Source organism: Chroicocephalus ridibundus, unplaced genomic scaffold, assembly GCF_963924245.1.
Source record: "Chroicocephalus ridibundus unplaced genomic scaffold, bChrRid1.1 SCAFFOLD_122, whole genome shotgun sequence".
Classification (NCBI taxonomy): domain Eukaryota; kingdom Metazoa; phylum Chordata; class Aves; order Charadriiformes; family Laridae; genus Chroicocephalus; species Chroicocephalus ridibundus.
In genome coordinates, this window is record NW_026961289.1 from 567,623 (window position 1) to 586,020 (window position 18,398).

The window sequence follows — 18,398 nt, forward strand, 5'->3', positions numbered from 1 at the left end:
TCGAGTGCGATGCCTCCTGTAGCTGGAGGAAGAAGGCTTCATCAGCAGGTTCCCCTTGATCAGGTGGCCTATAGTAGACACCAACCACCAGGTTCCCATTGTTGCCTCGGTCTCTAATGCCTACCCACCATAAGCTTTTGACTTCCTCTTGGCTGCTCTTTAGGGACATCTCTTCACACTCTATCCCTTGCTTAACAGAGAGGGCAGCACCTCTGCCCCTCCTTCCTCAACAGCTTGTAGCCATTGATAGCCACACTCCAGCCATAGGATTCGTCCCACCAGGTTTCAGTAATGGCCACTAGGTCATAGCTTTCCAGCAGCATGGTAGTTTCCAGCTCCTCCTGTTTGTTACCCATGTTGCGTGCATTTGTGTAGAGGCACTTCAGCTGGGCTGTTGCCTGTGTTACCTTCTTAGAGGAGATCACCTTGAGGTGTTTCACGGGTGTTTCCATGTTGACTCCAACAACCTCAGAAGCCCCTGGCTCGTCTCTGTAAGACTTTGACTATGATGCAGTGTTCCCAGCATGCCTCCGGGCAACAGGTCGAAGGCCCTCACTAGCGCCCTGTCCCCCTAACCCTGACGTGTTATCCCACAGCTGGTCACAGACAAGCCTGATATTATCATCCCCCTCCCCCTTCACATCTAGTTTAAAGCCCTGTCGATCAGCCCCACAACCTCTTGAGCAAAGACCCTCTTCCCCCTTTGAGAAAGGTGTCTCCCAGGTGATGCCAGCAAGCCTGGTGCCGTGTAGGCCATCCCATTGTCAACAAAAATGAAATTGTGGTGGTGAAACCAGCCACGGAGCCATGTATTAATAGACTGGATCCGTCTGTTTCTTGCAGTGTCACTGCCTGCAACTGGAAGGAGTGAGGAAAAAATAACCCGTGTCCCACATTCCCTCACCAACCTTCCCAAGGCCCTGAAGTCCCCTTTGATTGCTCTTGGTCTATGAGTCACAGCTTCCTCTCCACCTACAAGGAAGATCAGTAATGGGTAATAGGCTGAGGACTGTATCAAGCAAAGAGGTTTCCTGGTGATGTCCTTCACTCGGGCTCCAGAAAGACAGCAGACTTCTCTATGAGGAGGGTCTACCCGGCATATTGGACCCTCTCATATTACCCGGCATATTCCCTCTCAGGGAGGAGTCACCAACGACCATAACCCTTCCTTTCTTCCTTGGGGTTGTGGTTGTGATACGGGCGGTACGCCATTCTGACTGTGGAGACATCTCTGGTGTGGATTGCCCATCATCCACATCCTCATTTGACTGGCCTTCCTCAACCAGAACCTCATATCGGTTGTTCGGAGGTACCAGGGTGGGGGACAAGGTGGGCAAGGAGGGAGTTCACCTCCTGCCCCGACCATGAATTTCCATCCATTCACTCTTTGCATTTAGGTTTCTGCCTTCTGCCTGACAGGGCAGGATACAGGGGTCCCTGGATCCCGATGACTTTCTGATAGGTGCTCCTGCTTCTGTTTCAAGGAGGGCAGAGCCTGGCTCCAGCAGTCCTTTTCTTGTTCAGCCTCCCTAATGCTTCTTAACCTTTCGACTTCCTCTCACAGCTCTGACACCAGGCTGAGCAGATGGTTCACCTGTTCACAAGGCACACAGCAGCTGTTACAGCTGCCCCGCGTTACCAGTGAAAGGCTCTGGCACCCCCTGCAGCCTGTGACCTGGACGGCTGTATGTTCCTGTGGGAGCTCTCTCTGGGTTCCCACATCCATCCTGGCTAAGGTTGAGAGCACGACTTCTGCCGGGTGGAGACCAGAGCTAAACTCCATCCGAGAGGGTGATGACCGCCTTGTTGTGGTGCTCCCGGGTGACGCCCTGGGTGATGCCCATGCGCTGCGTGCTTACTCAGTGCACAGTGACCAGGTCGCTGTGCTCCCAAAAGGCTTCTTTTATGAGGGGGGAAGTGGTCCCAGCGAGTACGCCTCCTTTAGATCTGCCGCCCGTGCTGCTGGCTCTGCCCACAGCTCCTCAGCAGACCACCCACGAGCGGCCGGTTTCCAGCACAGGCTGGCTGCTTTTCCTTACTTCAAAAAGCCCCCAAAGGAGCCCCTCGCTGGCCCTTTTTGCCATGATTCCCTTCCCCAGTGTGGACTTACCTGCACAGAGATGGTCACCTCAGCGAGTTTCTGTGTGTGCAATTCGATTTAGGAAACTGTTGTAAGTCTTGTGGTTGCGAGTGTCTGATTTGATTCAGGAAACTGTCGTACGTGTCCGGTGAACCTTTCCTTTTTTCAATCTTTAAATATGTCACTGTGGTGGTTATAGCAAATTTTGATAAACCACTTTGAGAACTGGCAAATGATGAAGTATTTTTAGAATCGTATGACTTAACCTCGTGTTAATAAATCTTAAATTGGTGCCACATCAAAGTTGGGCAGGATCCCAAATCAACATTCACAACGAGAGTGGACATGAGGAGAAAGAAATGTCCCATGAAGGACACTGCTGTGACTGCTGAGGTCACACAGAGGGAGCCTGGATCAGCGCAACGCTGGGTGTTCCAAGGAACGGGCAGGGAGGAAGAAGAGCTGTCAGGAAAGGCGAGGAGATGCCCCAGTGGGAGCAAGGGGAGGAAACAGGTTGGGTGTCCACAGCCTGCAGGTCTTTGTCCCCTTGGCTGTGGCTGTTGTCTTTGCTACCAAGGCCTGAAAGGAGACACCTTAATCTCATGGAACCGGGGCCTCACTACTTCCTCACACCCGCCAGGGAGGCCGGGAGGTGTGGTGCCGTTGTCCTTCACTCAGCATTGCACACCCCACACCTCACTGCCCCGGGAGAAGCCCTGAGCCAGTGTGAGGGACAGGATCCCCCTTCCCAGGGCTGGCCGCTTGGTGGGATAAAATACATCAAGGCTTTACTCAGCATCAGCTCCACCTGCACAGTGCCTTTGCCTCCCTGTAATCACAGCCTCCAGTTGCCTGCTCGAACAAATCCATGGGGAGGCTTGGTCTGTCATGGCCCTCAGTGGGGACAATTAATGCTCCAAGACACTTTGACATTTGCTTGAATTCCTGCACAGGTTGTTCAAGCTCCTCTCAGTATCTGGCATTCCTGGGCTCAGCAGCAAATGCCCCATGGGGCTCATTAAAGTGCAGAAAGCCCTAAGGAGCCACAGCTCTTCCATGATTTTCTTCAGGGCTTCTAGCCTGGTACAGCTCAGTGGAGAGGTCTCAGGAGTCTACTTAAAGTGGAAGGTTTCAAGAAGTACTTAATAAAAAGGTAATTTTTCATTTTGAAAGGGCTTTTCATTAGTCTTTTTATTTTTCCAGAGGAAATGCTTGCAGCTTTCTCCAACTGATACTGAACCAGAGGGTCTCCTAAGGAGGACCGGAGAGGTAGCAACTGCCATCTCCTCGAGGTCCCCCACTGTATGGACAACTTGCCCCCCCACCTCCTCCTCCCCACCGTTTCTCTTGGGGCTGCCTGGGACTTGCATTCTTTTCCTACATCAGACTTGTGCGCTGAGTCTGCAGCTGAATCTTAACAGCTCCTTTGCACCAGTTCCAGCCCGATTCCCCCGGAGACTTCGCTGTAAATAGACAAGGGATTCTTATTAAATTTGAACAGCCAGAAGAAAAAAATGATACCAATTAATTGAAGAAACCCAATGCATTCCTCCACTATATGCCAAGTCCAAGCCTCCAATAAGTTCCACCTTCCTCAAACAACCACCATAAAAGAAATACGTTGGAGAGATTGATAGGAAGTTCTAAATATACGCACAGTTAGTGAGTTGGCTAAAGAGACAGTGTGGCAGATTAAGAAACTTTGCCTTATTCTTGGCCAAATTTCCATCCCAGAGCCTTGTCACCAACTCATGTCTCTAGTCATGTCCCTGCCCATCTCCCTGTGGTCACATCTTCCTGGCTGTCCGTACCTCCTGATCCCATGCCCACCCTTAGCAAGTTAAATCAAGGTGTTGTGGGGCAACAATTCAGAGTCAAATGAAAAATAATTTGTCAATGTGGAAAGAATTACTGAGTTACGATTAAGAAAGAAATGAACCTCTGTAAAATTACTGGCTTGTTAAACAAAACTTTTCTTCTCCAGCAAACTCTAGCAAAACTCTTCCTTGGAGACAGTCTCTCCTCAAAGTCCCCTTGCAACCATACGGTGAATTGAGATGCAAGAATAAACTCATTACAGTTCCTTCATGTTAACAAGCTCCCAGGGGAAAGTCACGCAGTGTGGAGGGCCCTGGCAGGAATAAAGAGCCTTGGAGGTTCAGCAGGGTCTGCTGAGGGCTGTGGGTGACGAAGCTGCTTCAGGAAATTGAAGCGTGCCTCCCTGGGGGCTGATAAGAGCAGAAAACCAGAGGCAGTGATTTCAGGGTGACAAAGAAAGGAGGCAGAGACATCCTGTGTGCTGTAGCCCCCTGGATGTGCCCTGTCAAGCCAAGGGGCCCAGTGCTAATCCCCAGCTCGTTGCAATGGGGATGCTTTTGGTCATCACCACGTGAGCTTTCCCTCTGCTCACCACCAGGGCCCATACACGCTGAGTGCCTTCCACACTCTTGCCCCTCAGACTCGGCACGACGCAGCTCCCCCTAAGCCTTTGCCTGGACCCTAACCCTAATCCCTCACCTGCAGCTCTCATCTGTAGCCCTTCCCTGAACACCAACGCCAAAGCTGAAACCCTCACCACATGCCTCACGCCTAAAGCTGTTAGAGCGGGTCAAGAGATGGATCACCAACAATCATTGGAGGGCTGGAAGATCTCTCCTAGGAAGAGAAACTGAGAGAGTTGGTGGTGTTGAGCCTGGAAACAAAAAAGTTCCAAGGAGACCTTCTTATATCCTTTCAGTGTATGAGGTAGCCTTATAAGAGAGAGAGAGATTTTACCAGGGCCAGTAACGACAGGACAAGGGGCAACAGCTTTAAACTGAAAGAGGCTCGATTTATATTGGACATAAGGAGGAAATTTTTCACAGTGAGCGTGGGGAGACACTGAAAAATGTTGCCCAGAGAAGCTGTGGATTCCCCAGCGTTGGCGGTGTTCAGGGTCAGGTAGGGCGGGGCTTTGAGCATCTTGATCGAGTCACAGATGTCCCTAAAAAACAGGGATTGGACTAGATGATCTTTAAAAGTCCCTTCAAACCAAAACCCTTCTGGGATACTATGAGTGCAGAGGTGGCCACACCAGTGCTGAGTCAAGGGGGACAATAACTGCCCTTTTCTGGGTGTCCACGGCCCTTCTAACACCACCCCATAAGCAGCCGGCCTTAATGGTGCTGAGCCTTTACCAGAGGCTCATATGGCATCCCTCAAAATGCCCAGGCCCCTCTCCTCAGAGTCACTCCTCATGTGGTCCTGTCCCACTTTGCCCCTTCTCCTAGAAAAACTTGAGGAGGTTTCTGTTGGCCGCCTCCCCAGGTGTCTCAAGGTCCCTGCGCACTGAAGCTCCAGAACATCAGCATTTAAATTGCATGTGCAGATGGCTCATGCTGAGTCATGGTTCCTCTAACAAGACAACTTGAGTAGCTGTAGGATAGCAGAGGTAAGAAAAGGGGTTACTAGTGTCATGGACATCATGAGGAAGGTGGAAAGTGCCACTGCCACCATCTCAGAAACACCAAGGGAAGGGCCAACAAGGAAACGGTGAAAAAGAGTTGGCTCTTTGTATAGGAGAGGATAAGGATAATCCAAGAGAAGAACTTGAGAGTGGAAGAAGAGTGGAAAAGGGCATGAAAGGAAAAGAGAAACATCAAATTGGCTTGGTTGGAAAGAACCTTTCAGATCACCTACTCCAACCATCAACCTATCTCTGACAAAAGCCATCACTAAACCATAGCTCTAAGCACTATGTCTGCCGGTCTTTTAGACACCTCCAGGGATGGGGCCTCAACCACTTCCCTGGGCAGCCTGTTCCAATGCTTAATAACCCCCTCAGTGTAAAAAGTTTTCCTAATATCCTGCCTAAACGTCCCCTCATGCAACTTGAGGCCATTTCCTTTTCTCCTATCGCCTCTTACTTAAGAGACGGACCCAACATCCTTATAACATCCTTTCTGGGAGTTGTAGAGAGTGAGAAGGTCTCCCCTCAGCCTCCTTTTCTCCAAGCTTAACAATCCCAGCTCTCTCAGCCGCTCCATGTAAGTTTTATTCTCCAGATCCCTCACCAGCTCCGGTGCCCTTCTCTGGACCTGCTCCAAGGGCAGACCTCACTGTCTTTTTTGTGGTGAGGGGCCCAAAACTGGACACAGTACTCCAGGTGGGGCCTCACCAGTGCCGAGTACAGGGGGATGATTACTTCCCTACTCCTGCTTACCACACTGTTCGTGATACAGGCCAGGATGCTGTTGGCCTTCTTGGCCACCTGGGCACACTGCTGGCACATATTCAGACGGCTGTGCACCAACACCCCCAGGTCCTTTCCTGCAGGGCAGCTCTCCAGCCACTCCTCCCCAAGCTTGTAACGCTGCATGGGGTTGTTGTGGCCCAAGTGCAGGACCCAGCGCGTGGCCTTCTTGAACCTCATACCACTGGCCTTGGCCCATCAATCCAGACTCACCACACCAGTCTGCAACACCTCTCTACCATCAAGCAGATCAACACTCCCAAACAACTTGCTGTTTTCTGCAAACTTACTGAAGGTGCACCCGATTCCCTTCATCCAGATCATTGATAAAGATCTTAAAGTGAACTGGCCCCAATACCGAGCCCTGGGGAAGAAGCATCAGGGTGACCATCTGCACACAAACATTAACAGCTGACCAAAGGGAGCTTGAGTCCAGGGGCAGCTGGAGAAACCCTGGGATTTGGCCAACAGAAATTCTTGAAGTCTTTCAAGGAGAAGTGTCCAGTCCTGCATCCCGGGGAAGAATAACCCCAATGCAGCAGGACAGGCTGGGACCTGATGTGCTGAGCAGTGACCCTGCAGAGACGGGGCTGGGCACCCTGAGGGACGCCTCATGAGCCAGTGGTGCACGCTCACTATGAACAAGGCCGGCTGCCTACGGGGCTGCAGGAGGAGGAGCGTGTGCCCCCCAGGCAACTTGAGTCACCTTCCCCTTTGACTCAGCACTGCTGTGGCCCAACGCACACAGCTGTGTCCCAGTGTGCGGCTCCCCATTTTGGAGGAGAGGACCTGGAGAGTGTCCAGAGGAGGTCTGCCAAGATGGGCTTTAGGGCCCAGTGCATGCGCGCTTGGTGGAGAGGCTGAGGGACCTGGGCTTCTCTGGCCCAGGGGCAGGGAGGCTAGGGACAGTATTGGGATGGCCTGAAACTGGTTGAGGGTTTTTTCAGAGACAATGGAGGTTTTCTTTGGTGGGAAACAGCAGGAGAAAGAAATAATGCAACAAAGGGCAGCTTGGGAGGTGGAGACTGGACACCAGGAAAAAGAAATGCCACGCCAAGGGCAGTGCTGTGCTGCAACGGATCACCCAGAGGGAGTCGGGATCAGCCCAAGGCGTTGTGTTTCAGGAACAGCCAAGGACGATGGAGAGAGATGAGTAAAGGCAGTGAGATGCTGAGGGGAGAGCAAGACGGGGAAGCAGGGCGTTGTCTGCAGCCTGCTGGGGAAGAGGAGCAGATGTGGGACACCATAGCACAGACAGGGTTGCAGACGATCGAGGGAGTTGGCAAGGCTGAAAGCCCCCAACAGTGCTTATGTCTTTCTCCTCTTGGCTGTGGCTGTTGTCCGTGCCACCAAGGCTACCGGAAGACACCTTATCCTTACAGCACTAGGGCCTTAGCGCCTCCTCTTCCCCACCCGGGAGCCGTCATTCTGTCTTTCTGCCCTTGGCATGGCACGTCCTCCCATCACAATGCCCCAGGAAGAGCCCTGAGCTGTGCTTGTGGGGCAGGATCTCCCTTCCCAGGGGCTGGAGGCCAGGGCTTGGCCCTTTGCCTTCCTCTCACACATTCAGCATTAGCCAGCGTCAGAGACACCTCTCCATTGCTTTTGCCTACCTGCCCTCACTGCCTCCAGTTTTCCCTCAAATGAGCCCCCAGGAGCCTTTGGCAGTAATGGCCCTCAGTGGGACCCATTAACGCTCCAAGAAACTTTGGAATTTGCTGCTGACATTGACTTCTGGAGAGGTTTCATCAGCCTCCCCTGTGTCTGAGCTTCATGGTCTCAGCACCAAAACCACCAGAGAGGGCATTAAAATGCCTTGAGCTGGACCTCTGCCACTAAACTGGTCCAGGCACCTCGGATGGAGGAAACTCATAGCAAAGAGCTCCTCTGCAAAACGGGAGAGGAGACGAGCAGGCAGAGAGATGTTAAAGGCAGCTGGGAGTGGGAGGACACTGAGAGCTCACAGAGAGAGAAATCTTCACAGCCCTCGACACGGTAAGTCTCTGGGTACAGGGCAATGCCACTGCAGTTCCTGCAGGGATCTCCTAAAGCTCTCATAGCCCAAAACCTATGGGATCTCTCTCCTGTGTAGAGCAGGAGGACATGCCCAAGATCAGAGATTCTCTGCTGCACCATCAGACGGAGTAGACATTTCACAGGGACTTTTCCAGAAGCACCTCAAGGCAAGCGCTACCTGGGAGTTGTCCTGGTTTCAGCTGGGAGAGAGTTCATTTTCCTCCTAGAAGCTGCTGTGTTTTGGATTTAGTATGAGACTAATGATGATGAGACATTTTGGTTGAGTTGTTGCTAAGTAGTGTGTATGTTAAGTCAAGGACTTTTTCAGTTTCCCGTAGAAAACGAGAGGGAGCAGAGGCAGGACAAGCTGGGCATAGGAATATTCCATACCACAGACATCATGCTCGGTATAGAAATGGGGGTTGGCTGGGCGGCAGGAATCCATGTTTGGGTTTGGAAGGCAGGCAATGGGAAGAGATTTGCTCAGAGCTGTCCTGACTTGAGTGTGCTTTCCTCCTTTGGCAGTACCTCAGGAACAAAGGGATCCGATGTCCAACGGCAGCTCCATCACCCACTTCCTCCTGCTGGAATTCGCAGAGACGGGGGAGCTGCAGCTCTTGCACTTCTGCCTCTTCCTGGGCATCTACCTGGCTGCCCTCCTGGGCAATGGCCTCATCATCACTGCCATAGCCTGTGACCACCGCCTCCACACCCCCATGTACTTCTTCCTCCTCAACCTCTCCCTCCTTGACCTGGGTGCCATCTCCACCACTCTGCCCAAAGCCATGGCCAACTCCCTCTGGGACACCAGGACCATCTCCTACTCGGGATGTGTTACACAAGTCTTCGTGTTTGTCACCTTCATCTCAGCAGAGTTTTATCTTCTGACAGTCATGGCCTATGACCGCTACGTTGCCATCTGCAAATCCCTGCACTATGGGTCCCTCCTGGGCAGCAGAGCTTGTGTCCACATGGCAGCAGCTGCCTGGGGCAGTGGCATTCTCTATGCTCTTCTGCACACAGCTAATACATTTTCAATACCTCTCTGCCAAGGCAATGGCCTAAACCAATTCTTTTGTGAAATCGCCCAGATCCTCAAGCTCTCCTGCTCAGACTCAGACTACCTCAAGGAAGTTGGGCTTATTCTACTCAGTGCCTGTTTAGTCTTCGCATGTTTTGTTTTCATTGTGGTGTCCTATGTGCAGATCTTCAGGGCTGTGCTGAGGATGCCCTCGCAGCAGGGACAGCACAAAGCCTTTTCCACGTGCCTCCCTCAGCTGGCCGTGGTCTCCTTATTTGTCAGCACTGGCATATTTGCCCACCTGAAGCCCCCCTCCATCTCCTCTCCATTTCTAGACCTAGTGGTGTCACTGCTGTACTCGGTGGTGCCTCCAGCAGTGAACCCCCTCATCTACAGCATGAGGAACCAGGAGCTCAAGGGTGCCTTGAGGAAACAGACCCAATGGATCCTGCACCATCAACAGTAATTTTCTTCCCCTTTCTTTCATAGTGTTCAAATCACGTTTCAGAGAAATTTCTGCTTTTTTTTTTCCTGGTAATCATACTTAGAGGTAATTGCTTGGGATCATAGCACTTCTCTTGAGGCTCTTTCCTGTTGTGTCTCATCCTTGAAGAACCATGTGTCACCTCTTTCCTCCCTAAGAGCATCTCTGCAAGAAAAGGGGATCTCCTGAGTGTGGTGCCTGATGGCTGGGTCTGCTTGATACAGTTTTGGCTACGAACAAGCCTAAGGAACTGGACTTCTCAAGTGTCTTTCCGCTTTGTTTTGGGAAACAATGTCACAGTAGCACTGGCATATTTTAGACACTGAGACTTAGTTGAAGGCTCTCTTCTTGGTGTAGAGGGGCAGTGGAGATGGTACATGACCTCCCAGTAACATTCCTCAGGCTGTCACAGGTATGATGGGGCTGATGGCAGATTTCAATCCATGTGGAAAGGAATCTGGAGTGGTCAGGAGAGGACGGGGACACTCCATGTTCTCTGGGTTGGGAAGTGAATGGAGACACAGAAGAGTTTAAGTCGCAGAGATAGGTCCCCCCAGGACAAATCACTAAATCCAGGTACCCACAAGCCAGGACTCTGCAGGGCCGTGGGAGGCAGTGAAGATGCATCAGGCAGAGGGAAGGGAGACTGGAGAGATGCGGGAGCTGCCTGAGGAGCCCCAGGGCCAGGAGTCTCCTGCTGTCCTGGGGAGCAGGGCAGGCGGGGAGGCAGAGCGGGGCAAAGGCAGTTTGGGCTGGGGATCAGCTGCAGCTGAAGGCAGGAGAGCCAGAGAGCGAGTGGCCTCTGCTGGCCCTTGGGGCCAGCTCCAGCCCTGGGGTGATGGGGAGGCTGAGAGCCCTCTCTGCCCCCAGCAGCTGTGGTGCCCTTCAGAGGGGCTGGGTCTGTGGGGGGAGTGCCCAGAGCTCTGCAGTTCCCTGTGGGGAGCGCTGCTGTGGGGCCAGCCCAGACCAGGGGGCTCTTTTGGGCTGGGCTGGGCAGATGGCGGGGAAGGTGGGAGAGAGACAGGGTGGGTCTGGAGTGGTGTGGGAAGTGCCCAGGAGAGGAAAACCCCAATGTTAGCGGTGCCGTGTGACCATGTGAGGACGTGCTCCAGTGGGCATGTGGGGCACAGCCAGGTCTCCTGGAGAAGGAAGCAAGTCATTGTCCTGGTTCTGGGAGGGACAGGGTTAATTCTCCCCTGGCTCCATCAGGGACACAGGTATTCCATGCCATGTGAGCCATGGCCAGGTGGAGCTGCCAGAGGAGAGGCCAGGAAGTCGCTGCTGGGGAGCGGGCTGGGGCGTCCTGGGTCCGGTTGGTGAGCGGCAGTTCCGTAATCGTGTTTGTACATTCCTCTGACCGTGTTACTGTTGTTGTTTTCTTGTTCCCTTTGCTCTTCTGTTAAACTGCCGTTGTCTCAACCCAAGAGTCTTGCCTTTTCTCTTCCGATTCTTCTCGTATTGGGAAGGCCCGAGAGAGTGGCAAGTGGTTCTTTGTTGCCGTCTTTAACTTTTGGTTTAAGTTTATTAGGTGGCTGTTGGCTTTCTTTGTGTTTTGAGTAGGGATGCACATCCGCTGTTATTAAAGCCATCGCCCAAGAGATTCTGCATCAGCCAAGTGACGTGTTCCCAGAGCTTCTCTGCGGGGTGCCGCTACTGGGAAGTAATTCCCCAGGCCAGCGATGGGTGGGCTGTTGGAGTTGCTGATGAACTTCTTGGAAAAAGGGACAAATTAGGAAGAGCGGAGCATTCCTGGTGTGCAGAATGGCTAGGTCCCAAAGAGCAGCTGTCAGCACGGCACAGAGATGAAGAAACATTCTCGTGTTGGGAGGAGAGGGAGAAGTGGCTATGTGGCCCTGCTCGCCCCATCACCCCCATGGGGCTGGTCCCACCACATCGAGTCCCAGCATCAGGTTGTTCTTCTCTGCTTCCACCTTCGCCATGAGGGCGTCCACTCGGCGGTGGGACGGGTGACAATGGACAATGCAGCGTCCCCGTTGGTAGGTGGCTGCGGGGGGCGGGGCGTCGCCTAGCAACAGGGGACGCTGCCTTGTCCCTTGTCGCCCGTCCCGTGTTGGTGTGACCACTCTGCTGTGAGGAGCCAGCAGAGGAGGAGGAGGAAGAGAAGGAGGAAGAGGAAGAGGAAGGCTTCAAGTGCCCATCCCTTCCAGTCACCCCGGGCCCCCCCTCAGGCAGAAAGGTTCCCATCCCCCTCAGGTGCCTCCATGGCTTTGGGCAGGGCAGCAGCCATGGCCCAGCTCAGCCTGTACCAGCTGCTGGACGAGGCCATCGGGACGCCCGAGCTCGGGGCAGTCAACTTCATGGCGTTGCGCAGCCTGCTGCTCGCCATGCTCGGGCACCTGGGCCTGCGGGACCTGCCTGCCCAGAAGCAGGGGGACAGCCTGACCCTGCTCTGGGAGGGGGACCAGCCTGCAGAGGCACCCCCTGTGCTGGAGAAGGAGGGCGACAGGGCCCAGGACAGGGGGCAGCAGCCCCAGGAACCGGGGCAGTGGCTGCCTGGGAAGGACTTGCTCCAGGAGAGCACGAGCAGCCCCCAGCTGGCCTCCGTGGCCACCGACATGGGCTGGATGAGGGACAAGATCAAAGCCAACGAGAGCGGCATCTCCAAGGTAGAGGCTCTTGCCCATCCCCTGGCTGCTCCCCTGCACGACACCCCATCCTCCGGGGTCCAGCTGCCGTTGTGCTGCCCTTAGACCAAGGGCTGGTATAAGCCTGAGCTGAGGGTGGCACGTGGGGCTTCAGTGAAGGAAAGGGGTGAAGTCTTGGGGAGGAAAAGCTGGGGCTGAAATGCTGCTCCGCTTGCTCTGGGTCTTCCCCATGTTGCCGTCAGCCGGTCCTGGTGGGGCCGATACCCAGCGAGTCCCTGGTGCCCTTGGCTCCCTTGGATGGAGGCTCGGCACCCTGGAGGTCCGGCCCCACCACCCTCTCCAGCCCTCTCTTCCCTGCTCCTGACCTTCAGCCAGTACCGCATCCAGTCCTGGGGCAGCTGAGAGGCTCCATCAGCACCTCATGGGCCTCATCTCCCACTGCTTGCCCACGGGCTAAAGCCGGCACTGGTGGGGACCGGAGAGGGGTGTAGGAATGTGTCTGAGAGAAAATGGTCATGTGAGCCAGCCTCCCTACTATGAGAGATTAGATTAAGAGCAAAACAGGTGGTAGAAGATGGAATTAGTACATGGGAAAAACGGGAACTGAGAAGGTAGAAAACATGTTGTGCTAATGACTAAGCAATTTACGACGCGAATTCTTGTAACCAGTCTGATCTGTGAATGAACTGCATGGACAGCGCGTGAACAGAGACTGTAAGCCAATCATATAGCTGCCGCTAGCGCGTGCTCTTATTGCCTGTCTATATCTACTCTGTGAAAACTTGAATAAAGGGAGAACGATCATACTCATATTGAGACTCCATCGTTACTCCGGGTCCGTCTCCCACTCCAACATCTGGTGGCAGAGGATGGTTCAGCGCGACTGAGTTCTCCGAGACTGCACTAAGCAGCTAGAGGAGGGGAGTGGGAAACTTCGGCTGGGAGACGTGCTGCTTGGGCGCATCAGCGGGAGCAGACAACGGCGTGAGGTCGCTCCTCACCTCCCAGGCGCAGCTATGGAAACAGAAGCTGCGGCCATGCTACTCGCTGGGATCCTCTCCAAGAGAGGGATTGAAACACCAGCGAAACTGTTGCTCAAACTGATTAAGCCGGGGCAGGAGATGGGGCAACAAGTAACAAAAGAAGAAGGGGCTATATTAAGACTTCTCCTGCATATCCTCTCTAAGAGAGGGGTGAAATACGATGAGCGTATGCTCCGAAGGTTGTTAACCTGGTGCAGAGAGAACGGATTCGCACCAGAGCCCCAGACAGCTTTTAAACCAGAAATATGGGAGGCTGTTGGGAATAAACTGTGGGAAGTGATAAGTAAAGGAGACAAAGAGGCATCACCGTTAGCGACGACATGGTGGTTGGTGTTATCGACCTTACAAGATATGAAGGCGGAGAGAGCCACGGCAGACGGGGCTTTTGCAGCATTACAACCCACGGGAGGGGGATCGAACAGGCCAGGTCCGAAGGTCTGGGACGATCCCCTGCTGATCCCCTCTGCTCCACCTGAGGCCGATGGAGGAGGCAGAATGTCAGCAGAGACGGACAGAGCCGGAGCTGTTTGCTCCTGCCATTGCCCACCCCAACCCCCACGCTCCCTCCCCTCCCCAGTCGTCCCCCTGAGATAAAAGTGCTGGTTTTGTATGTCTGCTGTGTAAGCGTGTGCGCGGGCGCCAGCTTATACCTGCTGATCAGCATCTGTGCTACTGTTTGCTTTTTGTTGTGTGCAGTGTCGTTAGCTGACTCCATTTGAGCAGGTGTTCTGCCCGGTGTGGTACTGTTCTCATATGCATCTAGGGCTGACACTCCGTCAAGTGAAGAAGTTTGTATATACACAGTGTTTAGACGTAAGGCGAGCGCGCCCCAGGTAGATACACCAGGATGGGCTGTAGAACCGATGGAAGTCCTGAAATATTGGGGGAGTTTTCATGAGCCGACACGTTTACACTCTCGGGAACGGCTCGCCCGTGCAGGGCGTATCGCTGGTTGTTTGTTGTTTGTCTATAAGGTCATGGTTGATTGGGAAAAGGAGTTGAGCCAAAATCTATAGGATGCTCTGTATGAAAATGAGAAACTTAAGGAAAAATGAGAAACTGAGCTCTTGTTGCAAAGGCAGACTTTTATGTCAGTCGTAAGTGATGAAAAAAAAAAAAAGAAAAAAAAAGAAAAAAAAAGAAAAAAAAGAAAAATAATAAAAAAAAAGCGAAAGAAAAAAAAAAAAGAAACCAAACAGGAACAATTAGATGGGAAATGTGCCACATTAGCACAAAAGTATGCCATAAGCATTACGAGAAAGCATCAGAAAAAGAGAAATAGGACACCTGATTCAAAGCAGTACCATAGAGATATGTTTTTGTTTTTTTCCTATATGTGTCTATGTTATTGCATGCCTTAGTAGATTGCTCTGTGTTATACCCTGCGAGACTAAAATGAACCCAGCAGAAGCGGTCTCTTGAGCAAGGGCGTGGAATATGGGAAAGCAACAGAAGATCGGCGAGGAGGACTGTAAATACACTCAAGGGACTCACACCTGGGTGCTGGAAAACACAGATATCACACCAATTGTTATTCAGTCTCGGGTGCTGGCAAGAAAAACATTTGGATGACATAAGCCTGTAATGGACTCACAGACACCTTATCCAGCTGCTTGAGAATCTTGGCCTGTTGTGGAAGAAGATCAAAGCACAGTACCAGCAAGAACAGGGAGTCCGCATGCGCTCTTGCTAACGAGGACTCTTTTGCTGCCAAGGATTCCTGGTAACAAGGACTCTCTTGCTGCCAAGGATAAGTTTAACAATGCTACTAGTACAGCTATTTCTGAGGTATTGCTAGATGTAGGTAGTATTCGACATGCGATGTTGCAAAACAGAGCTGCTACCAATTTTTTGCTTTCAGCTCACAGACATGGTTGTCAAGATTTTAAAGGATTGTATTGTATGAATCTAAGTGACCACTCCAAATCCATCCATGCCCAGCTGCAGGAACTGCACTGACCGAACCAGCAACTTGTGGAGACCACTGGGTGAAATCTCTTTGCTGGATGGACTTGGGGGTGGGGTTGGTTGAAGCAAATTATACTCATTGCCTATGTGGAAGGAATTTGTCTGTTTAGTATGCTGTTTACTGTGTTTAATAAGCATTATACAATCAGCTGTAAATGCTGCTTTGCATCGTACCCTTGTACGAGTTGTAGAATATGTTGCTCTAAAAACTATGTGTGTATCCATGAGAACCTGACCTTCACAGAAGAAGATAACAAGAAGGGATTACAACAATGTAGTCACGTATCAGACAGCTGCTGTTAGCAAAGCTGGATCATGAGTTTGGTGAGACTCGCTGCATACACTGGCCACGTGTGCAGCGACTCTGGCCTGTACTTTTCTACTCGATCCAGTGCAGGAGAGTCTGGTGGGACTCGCTGCGTGCACTGGCCATGCGTGCAGCGACTCTAGCCTGTACTTCTCCACTCAATCCAGTGCAGGATATAAGGGGGCTGTCTCGGGTCAGAGAGGGGGAGAGAGACATGAGCACACTTTGAAGGTACAGGGGATGCCCTGAAGCACTGTGTCTGCCCCCCCCCCGTAAGTTTTATGTTCATTAACCCCAACAGCTCAGAAGGCATCACAGCACGTTGAAAGATAAGATATAGTCTACTACTGCTGCAAGACGCATTGAACACCTTCCTACAAGAATTTCAACTTTATGCCCTGATAGGACAGTGGGATGATGCAAAGAGCCTGACTGCGTTAGAGTGGGTATTTTTGCCACATACCTTTTCAAAACCAGTAACTATGATGATCGAAATGTTACCACGATTGTTTTTCCAGGGTCGCTTGTGCTGTGAGCAACCGCAATGTATTTGAAATATTACAAAAGGATTTCTCGTGGGTCAATCCAAAGACATTGGCTTTCTGGGCTAAATTTAGGAATCTGGGTATTTATTGCCTTAGCAGGGTTCTTTTTGATTCTGTTTTTAATTGTGTTTGGTATATGACCTGCTAAGAGCGTCACAACAAGGATAACATGTCCAAATTAAAAGCGGTCAAAAATGGTTTCGATGATTGGTTAAGCTCATGGGGTATAACGGGATGGTTACCAGACTTACTAAAGCGAGGGCTCATGCTACTGTTGGTTATATTATTATTGATTATGGTAGGCTCGGGTGTTCTCCGCAAAGTGACTGACATGATAGAAAATGCCATGCATAAGGTCTGGCTGGCTCAAGAAGAAAAAGGGGGTATTGTAGGAATGTGTCTGAGAGAAAATGGTCATGTGAGCCAGCCTCCCTACTATGAGAGATTAGATTAAGAGCAAAACAGGCGGTAGAAGATGGAATTAGTACATGGGAAAAACGGGAACTGAGAAGGTAGAAAACATGTTGTGCTAATGACTAAGTAATTGACTATGTGAATTCTTGTAACCAATCTGATCTGTGAATGAACTGCATGGACAGCGCGTGAACAGAGACTGTAAGCCAATCATATAGCTGCCGCTAGCGCGTGCTCTTATTGCCTGTCTATATCTACTCTGTGAAAACTTGAATAAAGGGAGAACGATCATACTCATATTGAGACTCCATCGTTACTCCGGGTCCGTCTCCCACTCCAACAGAGGGGCTTCACCCTGCGTGGTGCTGAGCCACTGGTGACCATGCATCGCCAGAGCATCCCCTGTGGGGAGAACTAAGCTCGGGCTGAAGGAAAAAGCCACCGTCAGCACTGCCGGGCCAGGTCCTGCCAGGGCTGGGACACCGCGGGAGATGGCGGCAGGGAGGGTTCCCCGCGCAGCTGGAGATGATGGTGGCCACTTTGTTAGCAGTGGCTGCTGCTGCCCTGGCCAGGCTGTGCTCGAGGGGGCTGCAGCGGCTCTTTGCCCTTTGGATGGGCTGCAGGGATCTCACTGGGAGCCTGGCAGGGGCAGCAGGGCTGGGGGCGTCCCTGCTGAGCCGGGCCGTGCAATGGGCCCCCCGGGGCAGGGGTGGGGGTCTCTGGGAGCTGCTGCCCCGTCTCAGCTCTTGAAGATGTGATGGATGGGACGTGCTGCCCGCGCTGCCCTGCCAGCCTGGCACTGCCCCCCGGCTCCGGGCAGGCCACAGCGGCAGCAATGGTCCTGGTCCCCAGGGACCCTCTCCTGGGGCTCACCCCCACCACCCCTTTCTGCCAGGCCACAGCTCTCTCCGAGGAGCTCCTCCCGGAGATGGGCGCAATGAAGGAGGCGCAGTCCCACCCGGAAGAGGAGCTCCGGGCCATGCAGGAGGCACTCGGCTTGGTGAGCTGCCGCCAGTGCCCCGAGAGGGAGCTGGGCCCTCGCCCCCTCCCTGCCCCTCTCCCCATCACCACCCCAGCCCCTGCCCCGCGGCCATCAGCCCTCCCTGTCCCCCAGCAGGAAGGGCACCAGGAGGGCAGAGTGGGAAGGATGTCCCAAGGAGGGCAGCAGGGCAGCTCAGCCACCCCCACCCAGAGCTCCCCACCCTCTGCCCGCCAGCACGGCCCCAGGGAGGGCAGAAACGGGCACCGCTGCCTGCAGCTCAGGCTGGGGCTAGAAGGAACTCTGGCCATCACCCAAAGGGACGCTCAGGCACTTTGGAACCAAAGAGCCATCAAAAAAGACACCTGGGAGCTGGGAAGGAGGGAGAGAAAGCTCTGCCCCGCGCAACACAGCCACAGCCCCCGGGCACAGCCCTTCCTGGCGCCCCTCTCTCTTGTGCCCAAGGCAATGTGGGGATGCTCCTTTAAAATGCGCTCCCACAGCCAGACTGGTGTCCCTGTCCTCTCCCTGCTCCAGGGGAAACTCCAGGACGCCGCCAGCCAGCTGCCAGGCCCCCGTCACAAGAAGTGTCGTGGTGAAGTATGGCCGCGGGGGGGTCCTGGATCCTGCACTGAGACAGGAGGTAGCTGTGTCCCCAGCTCCCCTGGGGGGACCATCCCTCCTGTGCTGGGGCATGGTCCATG

The 18,398-nt window shown here is 53.0% G+C and overlaps 1 protein-coding gene across 1 annotated transcript; it reads left to right on the forward strand.

The window, feature by feature from the left end:
- The first annotated feature begins 8,851 nt into the window (after positions 1–8,851).
- Positions 8,852–9,814, forward strand: LOC134509179 (olfactory receptor 14A16-like). The gene has a single exon (XM_063321662.1). It carries the CDS (start codon positions 8,876–8,878, stop codon positions 9,812–9,814), a length of 939 nt encoding a protein of 312 aa, XP_063177732.1. The 5' UTR covers positions 8,852–8,875.
- The last annotated feature ends 8,584 nt before the right edge of the window (positions 9,815–18,398 follow it).

What these genes read in the sequence shown, in the direction of transcription:
- LOC134509179 (XM_063321662.1), top strand. Translation starts at nt 8,876, where the DNA reads ATGTCCAACGGCAGCTCCATCACCCACTTCCTCCTGCTGGAATTCGCA.